This window comes from Hirundo rustica, chromosome 3, assembly GCF_015227805.2.
Source record: "Hirundo rustica isolate bHirRus1 chromosome 3, bHirRus1.pri.v3, whole genome shotgun sequence".
NCBI classification, from domain to species: Eukaryota; Metazoa; Chordata; class Aves; order Passeriformes; family Hirundinidae; genus Hirundo; species Hirundo rustica.
The window spans coordinates 91,262,092-91,283,343 of NC_053452.1; the positions used below are offsets into that span (position 1 = coordinate 91,262,092).

General features: G+C 39.4%; 1 protein-coding gene across 3 annotated transcripts in view; it reads right to left on the reverse strand.

Annotated features, from left to right (window-relative positions):
• Positions 1-722: 722 nt before the first annotated feature.
• The window catches only part of ZNF451 (zinc finger protein 451), a 38,598-nt gene continuing 18,068 nt past the window's right edge, over positions 723-21,252 (reverse strand). For 2 of the 3 annotated variants that reach the window (XM_040058695.2, XM_040058696.2), the window contains exons 11-15: positions 20,530-20,664; positions 15,531-15,661; positions 14,208-14,394; positions 5,808-5,882; positions 723-3,785 (exon numbers count right to left, since the gene is read on the reverse strand). In XM_040058695.2, coding sequence (XP_039914629.1) covers positions 3,715-3,785; positions 5,808-5,882; positions 14,208-14,394; positions 15,531-15,661; positions 20,530-20,664 — 599 coding nt within the window. In that variant the 3' untranslated portion in view covers positions 723-3,714. The remainder of the gene's footprint in view (positions 3,786-5,807; positions 5,883-14,207; positions 14,395-15,530; positions 15,662-20,529; positions 20,665-21,252) is intronic. The other variant, XM_040058697.2, reaches the window with a different exon arrangement.

Consider the following 21,252-nt stretch of genomic DNA (forward strand, 5'->3'; position numbering starts at 1 on the left):
AGTCCCGAGGTCCCAGGCCTGCTAGAAGTCTGAATGAAGCCCTCTGTCTCAAGAGCAGTCTGAGAGCAGCTGTGACCATCTTGGGGCATGCAGCAGTTCATTCTCACTGGAGCAGTCGATTAAATGAGCCAGTGCATTCTGTAAAGCTGCAGATGCTTGGTTGCTTGACAGTGGAGCTCTGAGCAAAAAACCAAAGGGAAGGACTACCAGAAATTAGGATACAGGAGTCAGTGAAAGCCAATTTGCACAGATTTACAAAGGGAACTTTACATTAAATTTCCATGCACACAGAGCTTTGCCGTTCAAGAACACACTTGACATGTTCTTGCCGTTTGCCATAAATTTTCTGGGTTGTTTACATCCACTTTTAGACTATCTCAGGCCATATTATTTGACTCAGATTGTTACTACTGAGCACCAAACCACTTGAATTAAGAATTTCTACAGGAAACTTGAAGGGGTTTAGAAGTACCAAAGAAAAATGCAGATGCAGACTTTCATAAAATTGCTTAGCTGGAGAAAATTGCCAGAAAGTATCTTTGTGCTAATGTCAGCCAATTTTTCTGAATTAATTTTGAAACAATTCATCATTCATTCTCCTTACCTCCTTCCAATTTACAGCAGTCTCTGTAAACATAGCCAGGACACTGGCAAGCAGATGATAGAACACTTTCCTTTTAAGAAAGACGATGGCATAACTTCATGCCTCCATAAACTTCACTATATTTGGTAAAGATTTCATAAAGGCTTGCATTCCATGACCACTACAGGAACCTTGAAGAGCTAAGAAAATTAACCCACCACCCAAAAAATACATACAAGGCAAGGATCCCAGAATCAGCTAATATCTCTCTCTTTTTAAAAATATTATTAAATAGCAGAAGCAACCAGGCAGATATAATACTTCAGGTGCTCCAGTGACTTTAATAATCGTTGCACTGACTTACTTGGCATCTCACCTTGTCTCTGAATATGGAAACAAAAAGGATTTTTGTTTCATAAGAATATGGCACATAAAGCACCAAAGAATTAAGAGCCTTATACCAATCTCAAGTTGTCATGGTTTCAGTTTTGTAAAACTTAACACATGCACCACACAGAAATTAAGAGCATTAAAATGACCAACAGTTGGTGGTAGTCAAGTGGACATTGGACATTTTCCTCATTAAAGATAAATACAAAAAAAGCCCGACTGGATTACTTTAGGCTAATGAAGGATGAACTCAAACATCATCACAAAAGTAAAAGCTCTTGAAAAGGGCATGACAAACCTCTTCTAGTACAAATGTACTGGGCAAGCACCTTTTAACAGACAAGCTGTGCTTGTAAATGCAGGCAGATTTCTCAGCATATGCAGGACAAACCTCAAAAATTTCAGCCAGTTAAACAAGACTCACCAGACAAAACCATTAAATTCCGAAACACATTTACAAGACAACTTTTCCAGTTGAAGGTGTTCAACCACAAGATGCTGGTGAGTAACAAGTCACATGTCTGTACATGTAGTCTTTTAAGAATCCAATTTTCTCTGTTCTTCTGCAAACAGAAGTACCACAAGCCTGTGATGGCAGAAAATTTTACAAAGAAAAATTTGAGTTAAAAGAGAATCTCAGAGACCAAAATTTTCTTCAAAATGAGGCCAAATTTCAAGATGTTGCTAATTCGGCAGACTACTTTTATCATAAAAATAATAGAGAAACTAGAACTCTATTTAGTTGCAGCAATGGTTGGGGGTTTGCCACTTGTTTTGGTAAGCAGATGACAAGGCCAATACAATGTGTTTATAATAAGTGGAGCTTCAAGTATACAGAATATGTGTGCACACAGGAGTTTTTAATGCAACCAATTAAATCATGGCCCATGAAATACAAGCAAACTTTACATTTATTACAGAATAAAATGTTATGAGAAATAAAGCACATAATCAAATTCTAACATAGCAGACTCTGGAAAAGATGTTCTACCCAGGTTTTAAACACCATTGAGCCCAAGAACTTTCTCAGACTGAAACATCTTTTCATGAGAAAAGAATTTGAAACTTTAGGATCTAGATGGAAAACAAACCTGCCCAAAAGCTTCTGTAACTTGGATGGAGATGCTTTTGAAAATGAAAATAGTTCTCTGTTTCATTTCACCCTTTAACAGAAGCACTGGGTGGGAAAATTCTGGAACTGATTTAAACTTGAGTCAGTAGCTAAAGACAACTCAAAATCTCCCAGAATAGGGCTTTCTCAGCAGCAGTGTGAACGACACACCTGAATTTTACCAGGAGTACAATTAATCCAAGACTGGCCGTAGGAAAACCAGCAGCAGGCACAAGGGAAAACCAAGAGGTCTTGTTCACCCTTTAACACTTGGGAGTCACACTCAAATGCACTGTGTTTAAACTATTTTCTGGCATTTGAATAGTTTCTTCAAGCTGTACAATTGCTAATGAGCGCTGAGATACCTCACTAGATTCTTCATTCATTCTACTTGCTTCAGAGATAGAAATTACATCAGAGTTGTGATTAGAAATAAACCAGTGTCAGTCTTCCAGCTTTTCTAACCATGACGACAAACAGCTGTAGTTATGCTGACTCTTTGGAATAGTGAGAACAATTCAGCCTTCCCCACATCTTATTCTCCACAAAAAATATGTACTTGCATAATGAGTATTTAAGGATACAGCAGGTAGAAGCAAACTCACAAGGTGAGTGAATCATAAAAAAGAATTAAGCTGACATTTTATTACATTGAGATTTCTTACTGATTGACAGCAATCAATAACTGAAGGATAACAGGCTGGTAAAGCTGGACAGTTTGCATAGGTATTTTTAAACAAAACTGAGAAAGACGACATAGATAATTTTAAACACAGAAATAATTTCACTTAAAATAAGGACAGTACAAAAATAATTAGCACATTTACATTCATTTATCCAATGCCACCTCTTCATGAATGGAAGAGAGCAAAGACCATAGTATACAGAAATATTACAGTTTAACTCTTCTCACATGTATTCCCAACAGAAACTAGGAAGTTTATTTAGATTCTGTTCCCTTAAAAGGTTGTTCCTGCCTCAGGTAAGGGAGAGGCAATGAAGTCATCAAACTTTGAGCCATCAAATCCAAATACTCTACCGCTCTTGAAAAAAACAAACATATGCATAAAAACAAAGCTGGTAAACTAACTGTACAGCCTGTGGTCCTGATTCTGACATTTATAACAAACAGGACAGAGACAAAATCATGGCCTATGAAGTAAGACCAGCCACAGGAAAGAGTCAGGCCATATGTTCAGCAATCCTGGGATCTAAGCTTCTCTTTATAACAAGATTAGCCAGGCAAATCTGAGATAACTGGAGTTTACTATTTTTATCTGTCGCAAAGACCACACGAAAAAGTAAATAAAGACAATGACATTATATGACAAAAAATTAAACACAAGAACCAATTTAAGAAAAAAAAAACCTGAACAACCAGGAACCCCAAAATACCTAGTAAGACCAGCCTACTAATTAGGCAACAATTTTAAACAGCTAAATTAGAAAGACTTCATCATCACCCTTTAGAAAGAAATATGAAAAGGCTTAAAAATTTATTTTTCTCAAACATAACACATTGCCGTGAATATGAATAAACTCCAGCTGTTCATCAGTATGACAGAGGACATCAGATTATTTCTGTGAGCAGTTCTGATGGCATGGTGTTAGTGTACTGAAGTATCTTCATTTACATTTCCTCAAGGCTCCTTTTGATAGCTTCTTGCAGTTCTGCATCATGTAGTTCTGCATCTTGCAGTTCTGCATAAACAAAAAAAAAGACTCATCTCAAACTACAACTGATAGCTATCCATAAACACAACTACCTTAACATTACCACATAAAACATGAACTTAATTCTGTGGGCAATGTCAGGAGACTGCAAAAAACCCCTAATAAACTGATGAAAATATTTTCTTTCCTTCTGTTTATCTTATCTTTTCAACACTACAAAATATGGAAAACACCTCTCCAACTTTTCACTGTTTTAACCAGGAGCAGCCTAATGATTAGTTTAAGACCATAATGCAATGATGTATTTACTGGTCAAAATAACAGCAAGATTAGAACCCATATGTATGCACCAAGAAAAATAAACGAAGTATTGAAACAAAAAACACACACACATAACAAGCAGAGAGGTTTGAGTATTTTCATTCCAGTTCCTTATCCAGAGATATGCCCATACCTACATTCTGGCTTGGCACCAGTGTTGTCACTCTTACTAGGTAGGCCAGAGAGGTAGATAAAAATTCATTATCAGCAATAGGAATAGTCTAGATCAGGGCTGTAACAGTTTTGATGGTGGGGAGGAAAATCACATTGCACTCATCTGACTTCTTAACAATCTCAAACAACTTTCATAATACTCAAAAAAGAAATTCTGTTTTTGCATTACATTTAGGTTGTTATGGGCACTAATTGCTTGGTGTCAGCAATCAAATACCATAAATTCAACAAGGTCTGTACATACAGCAAGTATTAACATCAATAATCTAGCTGGAAAAATTAAAGCAGCTTTCGGACACACTGCCATTCATGAATTAGACATCTGCTTTAGGAGGACACAAACTTCCTATTGAAAAGAAAGATCTGTCTGTTCTTATGGAAAAGGAAATAGAATTTTGAAACTTCAATAATTATTGGGCTGTTTCATGCAAGGCTGAGATTTGGAACAGAGATCATATCATTGACTGCTCTCTCATGCATCTGGACTTTCCTGTAATATCCAGAGCTACTGATAAGAGAGAGTTGCTTAAAGGAAAATATTGTATGGTCACAGAAACAAAGACAGAAAACCATTTACAGACAACTGCTTGCATTAAAATATGCTGTTATTCAGCCACTAAGCCTGTGTGAAAACCCAGAATAAGGTCCAAGCTGTGACTCATCTGAAGCCAGGCTGCTTCATAAGGTCAGATGCTCTGCACTGCAGAATCAGAAGTGGGACCTCTTGCACGCACCAAATGCCACTGCCATCCCAGTACTAGGGGAAGCCTGAATGCACCAAACTTTCAGTGCTAGAGATGAATGTGGACATTTAAAAACAGTATTTAGTAACAGCTGGTAAACTTACAATTGAATTAATTCTGGGAACCTAAGATTCAGTAATCACTTTTATCACTGAGCTTTTACAACTTTTTTTTTTTTTTTTTTTTTTTTTTTTTTTTTTTTTTTTTTTAATTTTGTTTCCATCAGGTGGAGGGGCAGAATCAAGTCTTTCAACAATAAATTATTTTCAAAGTACACTGTGGTTTGTCACCAAAAATGCATGACTACATTGAGCACCACCAATAAGCTCAAGAGCAAAAGCATAAAAACAATTTCAAATAATTTAAGATAGGATGTGAACAGACAGATGTGATGCTGATTCAACCCTGTGTATAACTTTACAGCTCTTTCAGGAGACCAGAGTGCTTTACTGTGAAATGGTATCTAATCTTGAATTATTTATTCAGAAGTTCAACTATTTAGTCAATACTTCTGCTCTGAGACAACACAGTCATATTAAAATGGTACAAAGTGAACTCAGTCAAGTCTTTAATTGATTGGTACCCTGCGCTGTCCAATGAAATAGATTTTTAGTCCGCTGGCATACTTTTCAGGTTAGGAATTTTTTTATTTATAACTCATTGCAGCATCCTTCACTGCTCAAGACTGCCCAGCATAGTCTGGAGAGTATTCCTAAGAGGTCACTTGCTGTAAAACTGATTTTAAGCTTAGTTTCTGTATCTTCCATAATTAATAGTGCTCTTGAACATAGAAAAGTAAAAATTGACAGACCTTCCTGTTTGTTTATTTCTTCTAAGCTCTGCTTCACTGTTTCTTTCATATCTTCATCCTCTTCACTATCTGAACCTTAAATGCACAAATGAAGTAAATTACACATTGCTTCTAATTAAGAACAGCCTCTCTTGCATTTCTCTTACCAACTGATTTGAAGAATACACTTATGATCAAAAAAAAAAAAATCAAGATAAAAATACAATGCAGTGGTAGCTTAAGACAGCAACTCAAGAGACTCAGATAACTCAAGAGTTATTTTTCAGCTACCTTCTTCCCATAATCTAGAGGCAGATTGCTTCAATTTTTTATTATGTTAAAGCGGTAACAAGAAATAATAGGTGCAGAAGCTACTGTGTCTAGTGCATTTGGAGAGGGTTTTTTTTGTAATATTCAGTTATTTAAAAATGACTCACTTTCTATATATTTCTCACTTTCTATAAAATGTATCAAGGATTTAATTATGGGAAGAAGTGCCTTAGAGTGTCTCTGCCTACACACAACTGCAGCTGTATTTTATTGCTAATACTGCATTTGAACAATGGAGTGCTAAAACTCAACTGAGCAGTGCAATTCAGCAAATGTTGCTGTTCAAGTCTCATCTAAGCAGAAAGTTGGTAGACTCGGTTTAATCTGTTAATTCATCACAACCCAGCCCAGCCAAAATCCACAACCTTTCCCTTTCTTAGTACCACTCTCACAAGGCTGGTTTCCAGCTCCAGAAGGCTGGCTTTCTTTTGAAGTGTCTAGTAAAGATTTGTGTACCTAAAGTGGTGGGGGGTTTGATTAGTTGGTTGGTTTAGTTTTTTTGTTGGTTGATTTGTTTCCCCATTAGACAGAGGTGCAGTAAAGTACAGGTTAAAAACCAAGCCAATGAGTCACGTAATGCATTCATTCTCCTCCTGCTACAGGCTATTGCTATTTTGGGAGATGGTCTCTGTAATGAGGTCTTACAGTATTAGCAAACAACAAGGTCTCCTACAGTCATAGCAACAGAAGCACTTCCCTTAAAGTCATCATTAATACATCAATGTACTTCTGATTACACTGACCAGCAAAGAACTTTCCGATATGGCCATCTAATTTACTGACTGTGCGACTTCTGGCATTTTGAATTACCCCACTTAGCTATTCAAATTGTCAGGTATGCTTTCCAATTTTTGTTTCCAAACTTCTGGTACACAACCTGTTTGAGCAGAACCTTGATGACTTTCCCAATTCCAGGAATAAAAATTCCAATAGCTGGTGTCAAACAGTGATCAGCCGCCCAAAAAGATGTCAGAAATAGAGAATTAAAATGGTAATTCTCCACACACTTGGCAGATTGACTGTGAACTCCTTCTGGAGCTGCCTACTATTTCTGAGCAGAAGAGATACTAATTTTTACATCAATTTCCAAAGCAAAATCCACACCCCCTCCTCCCCCAAAAGCAGTCACTATAATTACTAATGAAAGGGAGGAAAAAGCGCAAAGGAAAGCCTCTTCCCAAGCAGCTTCTCCCCTATTAACTATTCTTTTATTCTTCCAGCCAGGAAGACCTGTCAGACCATTCTAAAAAGTTTTATACTTGTTAGAGGTGGAACAGTTGAAATAATCAATCCCTAACTCAATTCTTGGCATAAGTACATGACATAAAAACACTTCCAGGGATGGGGCATCCACAGCTTTTCTGGGCAACTGGTCAAGTGTCTCACTACCCTCCAAGTAAATAATTTCTTCCTACCATCTAATCCAAATCTTCCTTCTTTTAGTACAAAACCATTCCCCCTTGTCTTGTCACTATCTGCCCATGGAAAAGGTCCCTCTTTTTCATAAGCCCCCTTTAAATACTGGAAAGCCACAATGTAGTCTCCTCAGAGCCTTTTCTACTCCAGGCTGAACATCCACAACACTCTCAGCCTTTCCTTCCAGCTCTCTGATCATCTTTGTGGCCTCCTCTGGACCTGTTCCAACAGGTCCATGTCTTTCTTGTGCTGAGGACCCCAGAACTGGACACAGCACTCCTGGTGGGGTCTCATGACGGCAGAGTAGAGGGGCACAATCACCACCCCTGACCTGCTGGCTGCCCCTCTTCTGATGCAGACCAAGATGCAGTTGGCCTTCTGGGCTGTGACCACACACTATTGGCTCATGTCCAGCTTTCCATCCCTGAGAACCCCCAAGTTCTTCTCCACTGCTCTGTTCACATGAAGTTCTTCTCCCAGGCTGTACTCATGTCTGGAATTACCCTGAACCAGGTGCAGCACCTTGCACTTGGCCTTTCTGAACTTCATGAGGTTCTCATGGGCCCACTTCTCAAGTTTCTCCAGGCCCTCCTGGATGACGTCCCATCCTTTAGGTGTGTCAACTGCACTGCTCTCAGCTTCTTGTCATCTGCAAACCTGCTGAGGGTGCCCTCCCTTCCACTGCCTGTGTCACTAATTAAGAGATTGAAGAGCACCAGTCCCAAGACACTTGTCACCAGCCTCCACTTTGACATGGAGCCACCGACCACAGCTCTCTGACTATGTCCATCCAGCCAATTCCTTATCCACTGAGAAGTCCATCCATCAAATCCACATCTCTCCAATTTGGAGATAAGGATGTCATGCCAAGGTCAGTGGACGGTGTAAGGCCTTACAAAAGTCCAGGCAGATGATATGCAAAAGTCCAGCTTTCTCTTGTCAACCATTGCCACTGGTCCATCATAAAAAGCCACCAGAATGGTGGAAATTGGAAGGGACCTCTGGAAGTCATACTGTCCAGCCTGCTGGCTCAATCAGAATCATCTGCTGCCCAGGACTACATCCAGATGGCTTTTGAGTATTACTGAAAAGACAGTGTAGTTGGGGAGCTCCCATCTTGTTAGATATCACCTTACTGAATAAAATGAAAGAAATCACCTTCCTCAACCTGCTGGCAACAATATTCCTAATGCAGCGCAGGGTACTTTGGACCTCTTAGGTCAGTGTAGTTGGGGAGCTCCCATCTTGTTAGATATCACCTTACTGAATAAAATGAAAGAATCACCTTCCTCAACCTGCTGGCAACAATATGCCTAATGCAGCGCAGGGTACTTTGGACCTCTTAGGTCAGTGTAGTTGGGGAGCTCCCATCTTGTTAGATAGCACCTTACTGAATAAAATGAAAGGATCACCTTCCTCAACCTGCTGGCAACAATATGCCTAATGCAGCGCACGGTACTTTGGACCTCTTAGGCACCAGAGCACACATTAGCTCACGGTCAACTTGGTGTCCACCAGGGCCACCAGGTCCTTCCCTACAAAGCTGTTGACTCCTGGTCAGCATATATTCATGCTTGTGGCTGTTTCTCCCCAGATGCAGAACTCTGCACTTCCCTTTGTTGAACTTAATGAGATTCACTGTCAGCCCACTTGTGCCCTGTCAAGGTTCCTCTGGATGGTAGCACAGTTCCTGTGGTGTACGAACTGCCACTCCCAGTTTTGTCATCAACACCCTGGCTGTAGGTATACTCTAAGTCATTAACACACATTAAATAGGATCAGTCCCAGTACTGGGACACAGCTGGTTCCTGACCCCCATCTGAACTTCATGCCACTGATCACCACGTTCCAGGTCTGGCTGTTCAGCTGGTTTTCAATCCACCTCAGTTTTCTCATCCAGCCCACACTTTGTCAGCATATACTCCTGATACTGCTGGCATCTTCTAATGAAGAATATTTAATTTTGAGAAATCAGGCATGTTCTGTCCCTTTTGTTAAAATGCTCAGTGCATGCTATAGCTCCTAACTCCTCCAGTGTCAGAGGAAAAGTAGCTGCCCAGTTTCAGAGGCAAGAGATTTTAAGATCTCTTGTACTATTCTCTAGTTCATTTTGTCAATTATCTATCAGCTAAGAACTTCTGACTGTACCTGTTCTTTCAAAAGAAATCCTACTGCTCAGTATTGTCCTCACATACTGACATATTCCTGCTCGAAGAATGAGAAAACAGGAAAGGAATCTCTGGATGAATATAGAGCTCAGAGTGATTTTTTTTGACATTTCATGTGTCTCTCAGAAACCTGTTCCGGGGAGAGACCGGTAACTTTCACAGTTACCCACTGTCCTGCCATCAAAGCACCACAGCTTGAATTTGGATGAGCTGCCCACACAGCTCAGGGCATCTCCTCACTCTATCTGATCTTCTTCTTTTGCAACCTTCCCAGTTCCCACCAACCCTTTCATAATTTCCATTTGGTTTAGCATCAGAGACTTAATTGCCCTTCCCCAGCCTCCCTCCTGCTCCCTTACCACACAACACACTTCGTCTACTGTATAGTCTCACACCCCACTTCCACTTCTCTCCTAAAATATTCCTTCTTTTAGTCTTTTCAGTAACTCCCAATCTCACCTGCCTCTTTCCCATTGCAATGTACAGTGACATTCACATCACACTATCTCTCCAAGCACTGACCCTTCTCCTTTTACAGCTGATGTCTGGAGTTTTAGTGCTACCTTATAGATACCATTTGTTAACTCATTCAGGATCGCACAAATTACTTAGCCAAAATCTTTAGATCAGTACCCCATCCTTACCTTTGTTTGCAATCACATTTGGTATATGTGGCCATGCTGCCTTTAAAATACTGTTTCCTTGGCTTCTAGAATATTTTCTTTTATTCCTTTTTTCATATGCCCCCGAAGGATCCTTCTCACATACTCTTCCCCAATACTTACTGCTCTAATCTCTCTTCATATTAAGGTAATATCATCTGTAAATGTAAGTACAGCTCCTTCCTGCTGAGGGTTACCACCATACAAGACCTCTCTTCCTCCATGCAAAGCAAGCTTCACTCTATGTATCTCTGCCTACAGTTGCTCACTCAAGTGTAGGACAGATAAAAATAAAGCTCTCAAGCTGCCTCCTCCAATTCCATTTCTTGGAAACTGTGGCCAATATAATGATGGTCACTCAGACCTTCGGCTAACCTTTATCTCAGACTCCTCTCTCAAATTCAGAGCCAGATTTAAGCTAAACCTCAAGATTTTTTTGGTGGGATCTGTGTGGTGAGGTCTTTCCAGCTCATCCCCCGGCCGACAATTATTGTTCAGGCTCATTACCTTAGGTCTCAGTACACTGCTTTCTCCCTAGGGCATATACATACAAGAGATGCCTGTGACACACCAAACCCAGTAGTAACTTCCTTCCTGTAGCTAAACACAAGGTTACAACTGGAGGGTGACTTTCATATCACTCTCTACTGCAATAAGCTGTGGCTGCCATAATAAAGGAATGTATTACTACAGAAACTGTAATTCATTCACGGTGCATCACTCTGCAGATGCTCATGCCCTTCACATTCAGTTTCACATTCAGGGAAGTGGGGGCTGGAGGCTGTGACCTAACTTTAGTCACTTGCAATCTGTTAACTAAAGATTTGGAAAAAGCAGAGACAAGAGAGATGTAGCATTCACACTGGACCTCAAACTAGACCACACATGGACTTTCACCCATGAAAATCTCCACTATGGAGAAGTAAACCAACTATTCTCAATGTCTTCTATAAATTTATTCTTCCGTCCTCTTGAATTCTTTCGCCGGCTGTATGTAAAACAAAAGCTTTTGGGCATGGTGGGAGCTAGGAAGCTTAGGAGCATTCATTAAAATGAACTGAAATCCTGCTCTTCAAAGCATAAAAGCCCTCACAGAGACTGCATTTGGTAGTATTTAAATATTTCAGGCAAGAGTAGCAGATTGAAGACACAGGCTAGCAACTTCATTTGGAGCACAGTGAGATGTATTTTATGGGTCAGTGAAAGAAGTACGGTGGCTATTTGGCAGACAACACTATATTTAGTACACCACTGATTTTGATGGCTCATGACAGACCGGCTCTTCAAAAGAAAGGACAAGAAATACTTCCAAAAATTTGCTCGTATTATTTAAAAGAGTCTGTTTTACATAAGAGCTCAGTCACTTAAGGATCTCATTTGAACATAACTGGGAGAAATGCAGTTAAGCGAAAGACATCAACTTACACAAAAATAACTTGTCAACCAAAAAGTTGTGGCATTCCTGTCACTGTCCAGATGGATATGATGACCCCAACCTACCATCAGCTTTGCCCTCATCATTGTTCATCACTCATTAAAACTGTACTTTCAACACACAGGATATCATCAAGACACAGACAATGAAATAATGGTATTTTCCTGCACACTACAATTTCTTTGTTATAAAGGAAGACACTGAAAACTCGTCTTTTCTGCGTTCCCAAGCCACTCAGTTAACATGCATGAAGTGCTTGTCATGTGCTGTGGCTTCAGCATAAAAACAAAACCTTCATTTATGAACTCAGGCTTAGCAGCAGCAGAAAACAAATAAGAATGCCTACTCTTTCCATACCTCAAAGGAAGTTCAAATATCTCCTCCAGCCAAGGTTTCCTATAGTAACATACAGTTGGTATTGTATTGCAACATCCGCAGAAAATTTTATTTTTATTTACTTATTTTAAAATTACTGCAGTACTACGGTTCCCACAGCAGTGCTGGTAAAACCATGCACAAGATGCACCTGTCAGATTGCCACATTCAAACACAATCCAGGTACTCAGAAGCTAATGATAGCTCTGTGAACGTGATTTAGAGATAGAACTTCTTCATTTTGCAACTCATCCAATACCAATAACAGTCTGATATTTTTCAGTGTGATTCTCTGTCCTGTTTCTCTCTTACTTCTCTCTCCAGAATAATAGCCATAGGCTTGAGAAAGCCACAAAGCAAGCAATTCTTGTTTGCATTTCCTTATACTCAGCTGCTTTTCTGTAACAGGTCAACAAGTTATACCAGCCTATGATACACTGCACAACTTTCCATCTCAACCCTCCAATAACTGGTTTTACCACACTAAGATTTGTAAATGATGGCTGAAGCTGCTAAGCCACACAACACGTGTGTACTCTGTGGTGGCTTTATCTTTTTAAAGAAAAACCTCTATAAACTCTTGGTAAGAACATCATTCCACAATGCAGCAAATACAGACCTATTACCAACAGTGAATTTTCCAATATTCTGTTTTAATACAGGATGGGGAGATAAAGGCAGGGCTTGTGCTGTCTGAGGCCCCCTTGCCAACACTGACTAAAAAAGGGGACAATTCTGTTCCTTACAAGTTTGCTAGGGAATGCCAACAGCCAAAGGAATCATGTGTCATTCCATCAATTTCCTGTTCATGGGTTGTTTTTTTTTCATAATGACCACATGTGTAACTTAAGTGGAACTGACAATGAGCAGCCAGCCAGCAAGTTAAGGTTTGCAGCCTCCAGGTAGGGCCAATTAGCATATTAAATATTAATGCAGTAAAGGACATTGAAAGAAGTGTTAAATTAAGAAACTTCTAATGTCTGGGGTGGCCAGAAAACTCCGTAAGCACCTTTTCTGTATCAAAAGAACCTAAATCAATTCCAGCTCACCACATGTAACTTCTTTTCAGAAAACTATTTAATTTCCCCTGTTTTTTTTCCCCTTTACTCAATGCCAATTCATCATTCAGAGACAGCACTCCACTTTAATCTTGGTGGAACAGCAGCAACATGTTATGGCTCTCATAAACCTGTATCAAGACTAGCAGTGTAGTTTTTTCAGAAAACAGTTTATGGCTGATTCAGAAACAGCTTTCTGTAATATGCTCTGTTTACAACCCCCCCAAAACCACAAGAAGAAGCCATAAAAAGCAAAAATGTCTACAAAGAAATGTTAGCTTTTCTAGGGAAAACAGCAAAATACTATAAAATGCTAGTAAGTATTAAAACTCCTCTCAGCTCTGGCACCCTTTGCATGAAAATGAGCTGGCTCAATCCTCTTTGATTATCCTATATAAAACCAATGTGATCATTTTAGCATGTCATTAGAATCTGGAACTTTAGAGAACTTAAAAACTTTCCCTGAGATTTTTTTTTCTTCAAATGGATGCGTGAGTTGAGTCATGTGCCAGTGAAGACAGTTATCAAATGATAGGAAGTAGCCAGGAGGTCAGAATTAAAATAGAAGTATTTTGAGAAAGAATGATGCTTTAGCAGGGTCATATTTGTTTCAGACACAGCATAAATTAAGCCAAACAGATCTGAGCACAAACTGATAACTATGCCCACAAGAGTACTTTAAACAGCTTCTTTTTAACTAGAAAGGAGCTCTCAGGCTCAAGCATCAGTTTTATCTCCTGCAATAATAAAGAATACAGGGATGACAGAGTTTGTTATATTGAATAAAAATGCTTAATTTAGTCTGTTTTCAAAACATGCCCAAGCATAATGATTTTCTGATCTATTATTCACTGAAATACCACTATAACACAAGAAGCACCAAGCAACCCTTTATGTTACCAGTGTAAGTGTTCCATTTTTTTATTGGAAAGTTTAGCAGTTTACTGGAAAAATTGTGTTTAATGTTTACTTTCTACCTTTTGTGATATCTGAAATGCTGTTTAGCAAGGCACACATCATGTCTCCTTCAATGTGGTGAGGATTCAGGATGCGAGCTGACCGCTGGGTCATTTTAAATTGGTTTTCCAGCTCCAGGAAGCTTTTGTCTCCAGAAAGAACAGTGAAAGGAATTTGCTTAGGAAGGTGCTCATCCAGACGACCAGCCTATACAAAACAAATGACAAGTGTTGAACAGAGATCATGTTTTTATCTCATGGTTAGCCTTGTGCAAGACAGATCATCCCTGGAAAGTTTTCTCCAGCAACTTATTCCTCTGTGATCCAAGCCACATCACCCCACAGTGAAAGGCACTGTTTGAAAAGTTTGATGCTAATTTCTTTTCTATGTACAATAGATACTGATGATGGCTACCAGAACAGTACAGATGGAGTATGGAACAAATTCCTAAAAAGCAGCCTTTTAGAACTGTCTCCACATAAAACAAATCATCTCTGCAGAGCATTTTAAGGGTAACATAAAAACATGATGAAAGATAAAACCACTGTTGCAAAAATGTGCTTATACAGTTAGATAGGTACTAATTTATCAAACTGATAAAGCACTATATGGGTTCAAGCTAAACCTCCCCTCTAAACCAGGGGAGGTTTAGATTTTCACTGAAAAGGTTGCCAAGCATTGGAACAGGCCACCCAGAGAAGCAGTGGAGTCACCATCCCTGGAAGTGTTCAAAAATCATGCGGATATAGCACTTGAGGACATGGCTTAATGACTGTGGCTGATGGCTTAAGGGCTGGGTTGATGGCTGGATTTGATCATCTAGAAGGTCTTTTCCAACCTTAAAATCTATGATTCTACATTAGGAACACAAGTCCCCATGGCATCCCAGATTCCCATCTCGCACCTGCACATCCCCAACCCTACCAAAGCCCAAAGTCTACTGCATGAAGGCACTGCTCTTCATCAGCTCAAGAGGGTCTGTAAAACCCATTCAACTCCACTGCAAAGATGGCTTGAGATTTGGGCTACTTGAAGAGATGAAGGAGTTACTCATCACTCTTAAACAGAAACTGTAAGAAGTGCAGGTTTTTCACTCTTCATTCCCTAACCAGCTCCATTCCCCTCCACAACAGACCGCTGTCCTATTTGGGCTAATTTTTAAGTCACTTCTCAGCCACCTGCCTCCACTCAATCCAGGTTTATCATTCTTTAGAGGGGACACAGAAGTATCATGAAAGAATCTAAAAATGTCATCTGCATCTGTACTTAACATCAATAGCAGATACCATCTGCCACTCTTCTCTAGGTACAGGACACAATAAAGCAAGCATGCTATAACTTACATGAACACAGAGAGCAAAGTCTGCTGCCTCTCTTCTGGTACTGCAACGTGGATGAAGAAAGAAACATCCAATCCTCTTAAGATAATTGTAAATTTTGCAATTCACTGGAGGCTTCCAGTTGCTGTAGCCTCCTATACAGTGAAGAGGAATAATAGTAAAAAAAAGACAAACATTAAAAACAAACAAACCACGGGTTTGGGCAGAAATGCCTCTATGAATTAAGAATGCAAGAAGGCAAAATCGAATATAAAACTGTCTATAAAGACACAATTTATTTTGACCACTGTGAAAGCTAAGAAAAACATATAACCCAAATCCCTCCAGCCCTCTTTTTCTTTAGATAGAAGGCAAAAAAGTAGCTAGCCTGATGCTACTCTACCAATTTTGTACAATTTCTTTTCTTCAGTTCCTGAAAAACTTATCCTCTAGATATCATGTGCTTTTAGACACAAGGATGTGCTTTTCTCCAATTTGAAGCACAATTACAGTTAATGTACAGAATCAAAAGAGCTCTGGAAACGGTACAAGTAACAGAAATGCTTCTCTTAGGGAAACCTGTACCACAGGAATTACAGAGTCAACATGTACCATAACTGCCTGACACATTCCATGTCTGAACTCATTAAAAAGAAGATCCAAGAACTGGAGCAACACCTGAGAGAAATGCTAGAGTCCTGACAAATCTGTGGATGTAGTCAAGGATGAGCAAAATGGGCTACAACTAAAAAAAAAATGCAGGCATTTTAAACAGTGCTGCTAAGCATGTAGTTAGAGGCTGAAAAAATTGGTGGATAATAAAGATGAGCTGAGTAAAGTGCCTGCTGCAGACAAAACCAGCACCAGACTGAAACAAGTTGCAAGGGAAAGGAAAGAAGCAGGAAGTGTCTCAAGAATAGAGGAAAAAACCAGAGGAGCCTGCACCATAAAAATACACATGACAGTATAAAAAGGCAAGCAAATGGAAGGACAATTTGACCAGAGTGATTAAGAATTTTGTAACATTCTAATGGCTAAGAAATAACCAGTCTGCAACCTGAAGGAAAAAATGTCGCTTTATCTGCTAGATGATAGAGTGGCTGGATATAAGAAAGGATTTTGAATGGAAAATGAAAGCAGTTACTGATGGCACTTCACGTGAGGACATGGGAAACCAATGCTTAAGTAAACAGGCTGCTGAGGATGGTTTATGCCAACGTGTCCACACGCAGTCTGACAAAGAAAAACATTCCTCAGTAGATTTCTCCTGCTTCCCCCCCACCTTTTCAGCCTAATGGCAAAAAGATGATATCAAAAATGATTGCAAAGATTTTTTAAAGTGTACACAGAAATGATTTAGTGGACCATGTCCATAAGAAAAAAATGCTATTTGCAAGTTGTTCTTGTCTGCTGTGACAGCCCTCAGTCCCTATTTGGGAAAGACTTGTAATCACCAGCCCTGATTTTTGGCTGCATAAATGTACAACATAAGCACTTGACCAGGGCAGCTGAAAACAAAAACAGATTCGTATTTATTTAATATGTTAGCCCACAAATGGATGAAAGACAACTGAGTATCTGAAGTCAGAAACAATATAGAGTCCAGGCAATACAATGGAGGAACTCAAAGCAAAGCTAAGGCTATACAAGAAACAGGAATAATAGAAATAATGCAGATATATAGTACAAAAATAATAATTAAAAATTCAGAAATGCTGTTTGGGAAATGCAGGAAAAAAATGTTGCTGTATTTTCACAGGTTAAACAAACAATAACAGCATGCCTCAAGTAACTATACAAACCATTATTATGAGAGGGTACCTACAACAATAGATCCAGATGTAGCTGGGAGCCTTAGTGTTCCAGGCTCAAAATCAATATAATTGATGCTAAACCTGGTAAATGTTTCTTTAATATGACTATGGCCTATTTTATTCACACGTAACTCTTTAGCATGTTTTTTAGTTCATGTGCTTCAGGGGCCATTCCCACAAGGCAGCCTGCATGCAGCAAACGCATTAGGAAGTATGGAATTGAGTGCTGCTGTTACCCTGGTTTTTCTCTGTTTTTTAAAGCCTTCTACTTGCTCATAAGATGGAGCCAGTTTCTTTAGTTTCTGCACAATATTAGGAGCAGTTTTCGCTTCTCTCACACATGGGAAACAGAAACAAACCTTTTGTTTTTCATTCCCTGTCCTTTGTTTACATATTTCTAGCCTAAAAATAATTGTAACTGACAGCTGGTCTGTCACTGGAATGAAAGGTAGTAACCCCAGAAGCCAATCCACAACCAGACCCACAAATGTATAAAATGTAAGAAAGAAACAGGCTGGGGCTCTCGGCCCTGCTCTCTCTCTCTCTGAGGAGCAACTCTGCCCTGCACATCTCTTGTCTCCATGTGATTGCTTTGCATACCATGATCACATGGTGCTGATATTGGCTGTGCCGTGCCATCAGGCACCTGTGCTTGGAACATCTCTGGGCTCAGAGTGTTAACTAGCACAAAGGTACCTTTGGGTAAGAGTATTGTATTAGCAGGGGTTCCTACTGATACACTAGTAACACTATGGTTATACTGTGATTATTTCTTTCTCGTAAGTCAGCATAGAAATTTCTGACAATACAGCTCAGGCAGCCCTAGGTGCAACCAACTTTCTCTTAATGCATCAAAACTATGTTTTAACTTTGGAAAACAGGAATAGCACAGAAGACCTTGTCAGAGCAAACAAGCCTAAATAAACTAATGACAAATTAATTTTGAGTAAATTAGATAGAATGAAGTATGACTGAAAGCCAGTATCTGAATTCATGTGGGGAAATTCTTCATTACTAAATAATCCTTTATAAAACCCAGAGTATCCAGACATAGGTTCCTAATAGTTTCTTATTTTTATCAGCAGACAAAGTTTTTCCAAGGCCAAGTAGATTGAATAACTGTAGATATAAACAGTCTTAATTGCCTTCAGCAATTAAAAACTACAACTAAATCCCAAATCACTACAGAATTCAAGGAGTACACAGGTGAAGTGAAATCTGCCCAGATGTTCAAGCTGGGAAAAGCCTTACAAAAGATATTAAGAACAAACAACAGGTTGCTCCGCCATATAGAAAAGAGAATGTACATAAATGAAGCAGCCAAGCAATATGGATGAAATAGAAACCTAGGACCATTAGGTATAATATGGAAAGTGTGAGATACCTTTTATCTTGTGAGACCCAACTTGGATTACTTGTGTCCAGTTCTGGTCTCCCCAGTACAGGAAGGACATGGAACTTTTGGAGCAAGTCCAGGCAAGGGATCAGGAAGCTGGTAAGAGCACCAGCCCTATAAAGGCAGGCTGAGAAAGCTGGGGCTGTTCAGCCTGGAGAAGAGAAGGTTGTGTGGAGAACTCACAGCAACCTTTCAGTATATCAAGTGGCCTAAGGGAAGCCAGAGAGGGACTCTTTGGCAGGAACTGTAGGAGGAACGGACACGGAGTAATGGACATAAACTGAAAGAGAAGGATTTTAGGTTTGATATTAGAAGGAAAGTTTTTACTGTGAGGGTGGTTAGACACTGGAACAGGTTGCTCAGGGAGGTCATGGATGCCTCATCCCCAGCAGTATTACAAGCCAGGTTGATAAGGCCTTGAGCAACCTGGTCTAGTGAGAGGACACCTCTCTGTCCCTGGCCATGGCAGAAGGCGCTGGGACTAGATGATCTCTAAGGTCCATTCCAACACTTAACATTCTGATTTAAAACCTCAGAATCAGTGTTTTCTGTGGCTTGCATGTGTACAAGAATACTGTTACAGAAAGACCAGAGGTAATGACAATAGAGATAGTGATACAGAAGTAATGCTGGAGGAGAACACGAAACTCTGGAGAATAGCCTGCTTTAACAGGGAAAATGAGAGGATTCATCCCCAAAACTCCTAACAAGCAGATACCAGATTACAGGTTCAGAATCACAGATGACTGGTTCAATCTCCACTACTTTATATTAACAGTTATACTTGCTCTGCTTTCATCAGCTAACTGGAAAATCTGTTCCTAAGAGGGGGAAAAAAAAAAAAAATTACCCAGGCATCAACAGGCTTTTCTGTTCAACCTGAGCAGTATGACAACTCTTAGCTTTCAGAATATCTTTGATTATCTTTTATGGAAAGAGACAGTAAAAAACACTTAGCAAGGAAGTGCAGTGCAATAGTTTATCAAGTGCAAAACACACCTGACCTACAAATCTGGTAAGATGATGTTTGTGTTTCAGGCCATAAATATTCTGAAACTATTGCTTATCTACACTTTACTGAAGAAATCAATGTACCCCAGACAAAATAATTTTAAAGGTAGATACAGAGAAAATCTGTAGAAAAAGCATGAGGGGGACAAGCAGTTGGTTCAGAAACAGTCAAGGTAAGCAGAAGTAACAAGTTAAAGGGATACTACTGGCAGACTTTGCAAAATGGCAGAATCTTTACGGTCCCTTTCAACACAAACCATTCCATCATTCTATCAAACCCATGACAATGTGAATTCCATCAATTACTGGTATCTTCAAGATGGGACACACACCTATTGTTGTACAGGATGACCCAGGACCACCCTTTACAGAACAAGCCAGAGACAGAACAAAATGTCTAAGAGTGCAAAATCATGCCTTCTGGAACTCAAAAATCCAAACCAAAATAAAAAATCCCAGCCATATGAGAAGGATGTAGGAGTTCATATAATCTCTTATGGCTGCCCTGATAATTATGAAAATATGATACGGCTTAAGCTCTTGAGGGAAGCCGGAAAGACTCCTAAACAGTTCTGCAATTCTGGAACTATTCTACAAGGAATAGTAAGAGCAGTGGAGGTTTAGATGGAGTTTGAAAAGTTGAAGAACACTTCTCTTACATGGTGCCTGTGACAATGCAACTTTAGAAGCCTAGTGCCTACTTGCCCCTGTTCTTCATTCTCTCAGATTCAAGCAATCTCTGCTCAAGTACACGTGTAGAGTTGTTAATCTTATCTTTTAATGTACTTCAAATATTTTTTACCTTGAAAACCCCAGATAAATGTCCCTTGGTTCAGGTTAGCTGGCAGCTGTGTGAAAAAGCTTCCCCAGTTGTCCAGATCCACCAACACAATGTGAGTCATGGTACGCAGATAGTCAAGATCAGGAAGTTCACCATCTTCAATGGGATAAAAAGGACACATTTAAAATTCATGTGACTTTCTGGTCAACCAACTTGCTTTTGGAAATTCTTTTAGTCACATATATAAGTGAAAAGTTACAAAAAGAAAAGTTACAAAACATGACGTTATTTGGTGATTGTATAATTTTAAACTAAAGTGGATTGTCACTTAATAATGTACAAATTAGAGAGAAGAGCAGAATCTGGCTATATGATGGCATAGACCTGGATAGTTTCGTGATAAGTACAGAAAGCTATTGTTTTATATCAAGACCTTTTAATAACTCATTTAATATCCAGCTGTGTACTCCTGACTATGGCAAGTCTTTGTGACATTCAATTGCTTGCATGCATAAAAGCACATAAAATGTTTAGACATGTACCTTTTGCTGTACACAACATAAGTGTCAACCTCTTAATCAAAAGCATTATGATACCACTAGTAATCAAGGAACACTTCCAATTTCTGAATGCAAGGTACATCTTCAGCATTCTCAGAAGTGAAAATGAACTTGCGAAAAAAATTGCATGTTTGAGGGGAAAAAAATACGTACTAGGAATATAAATTCTCAACTGATTCTGCTT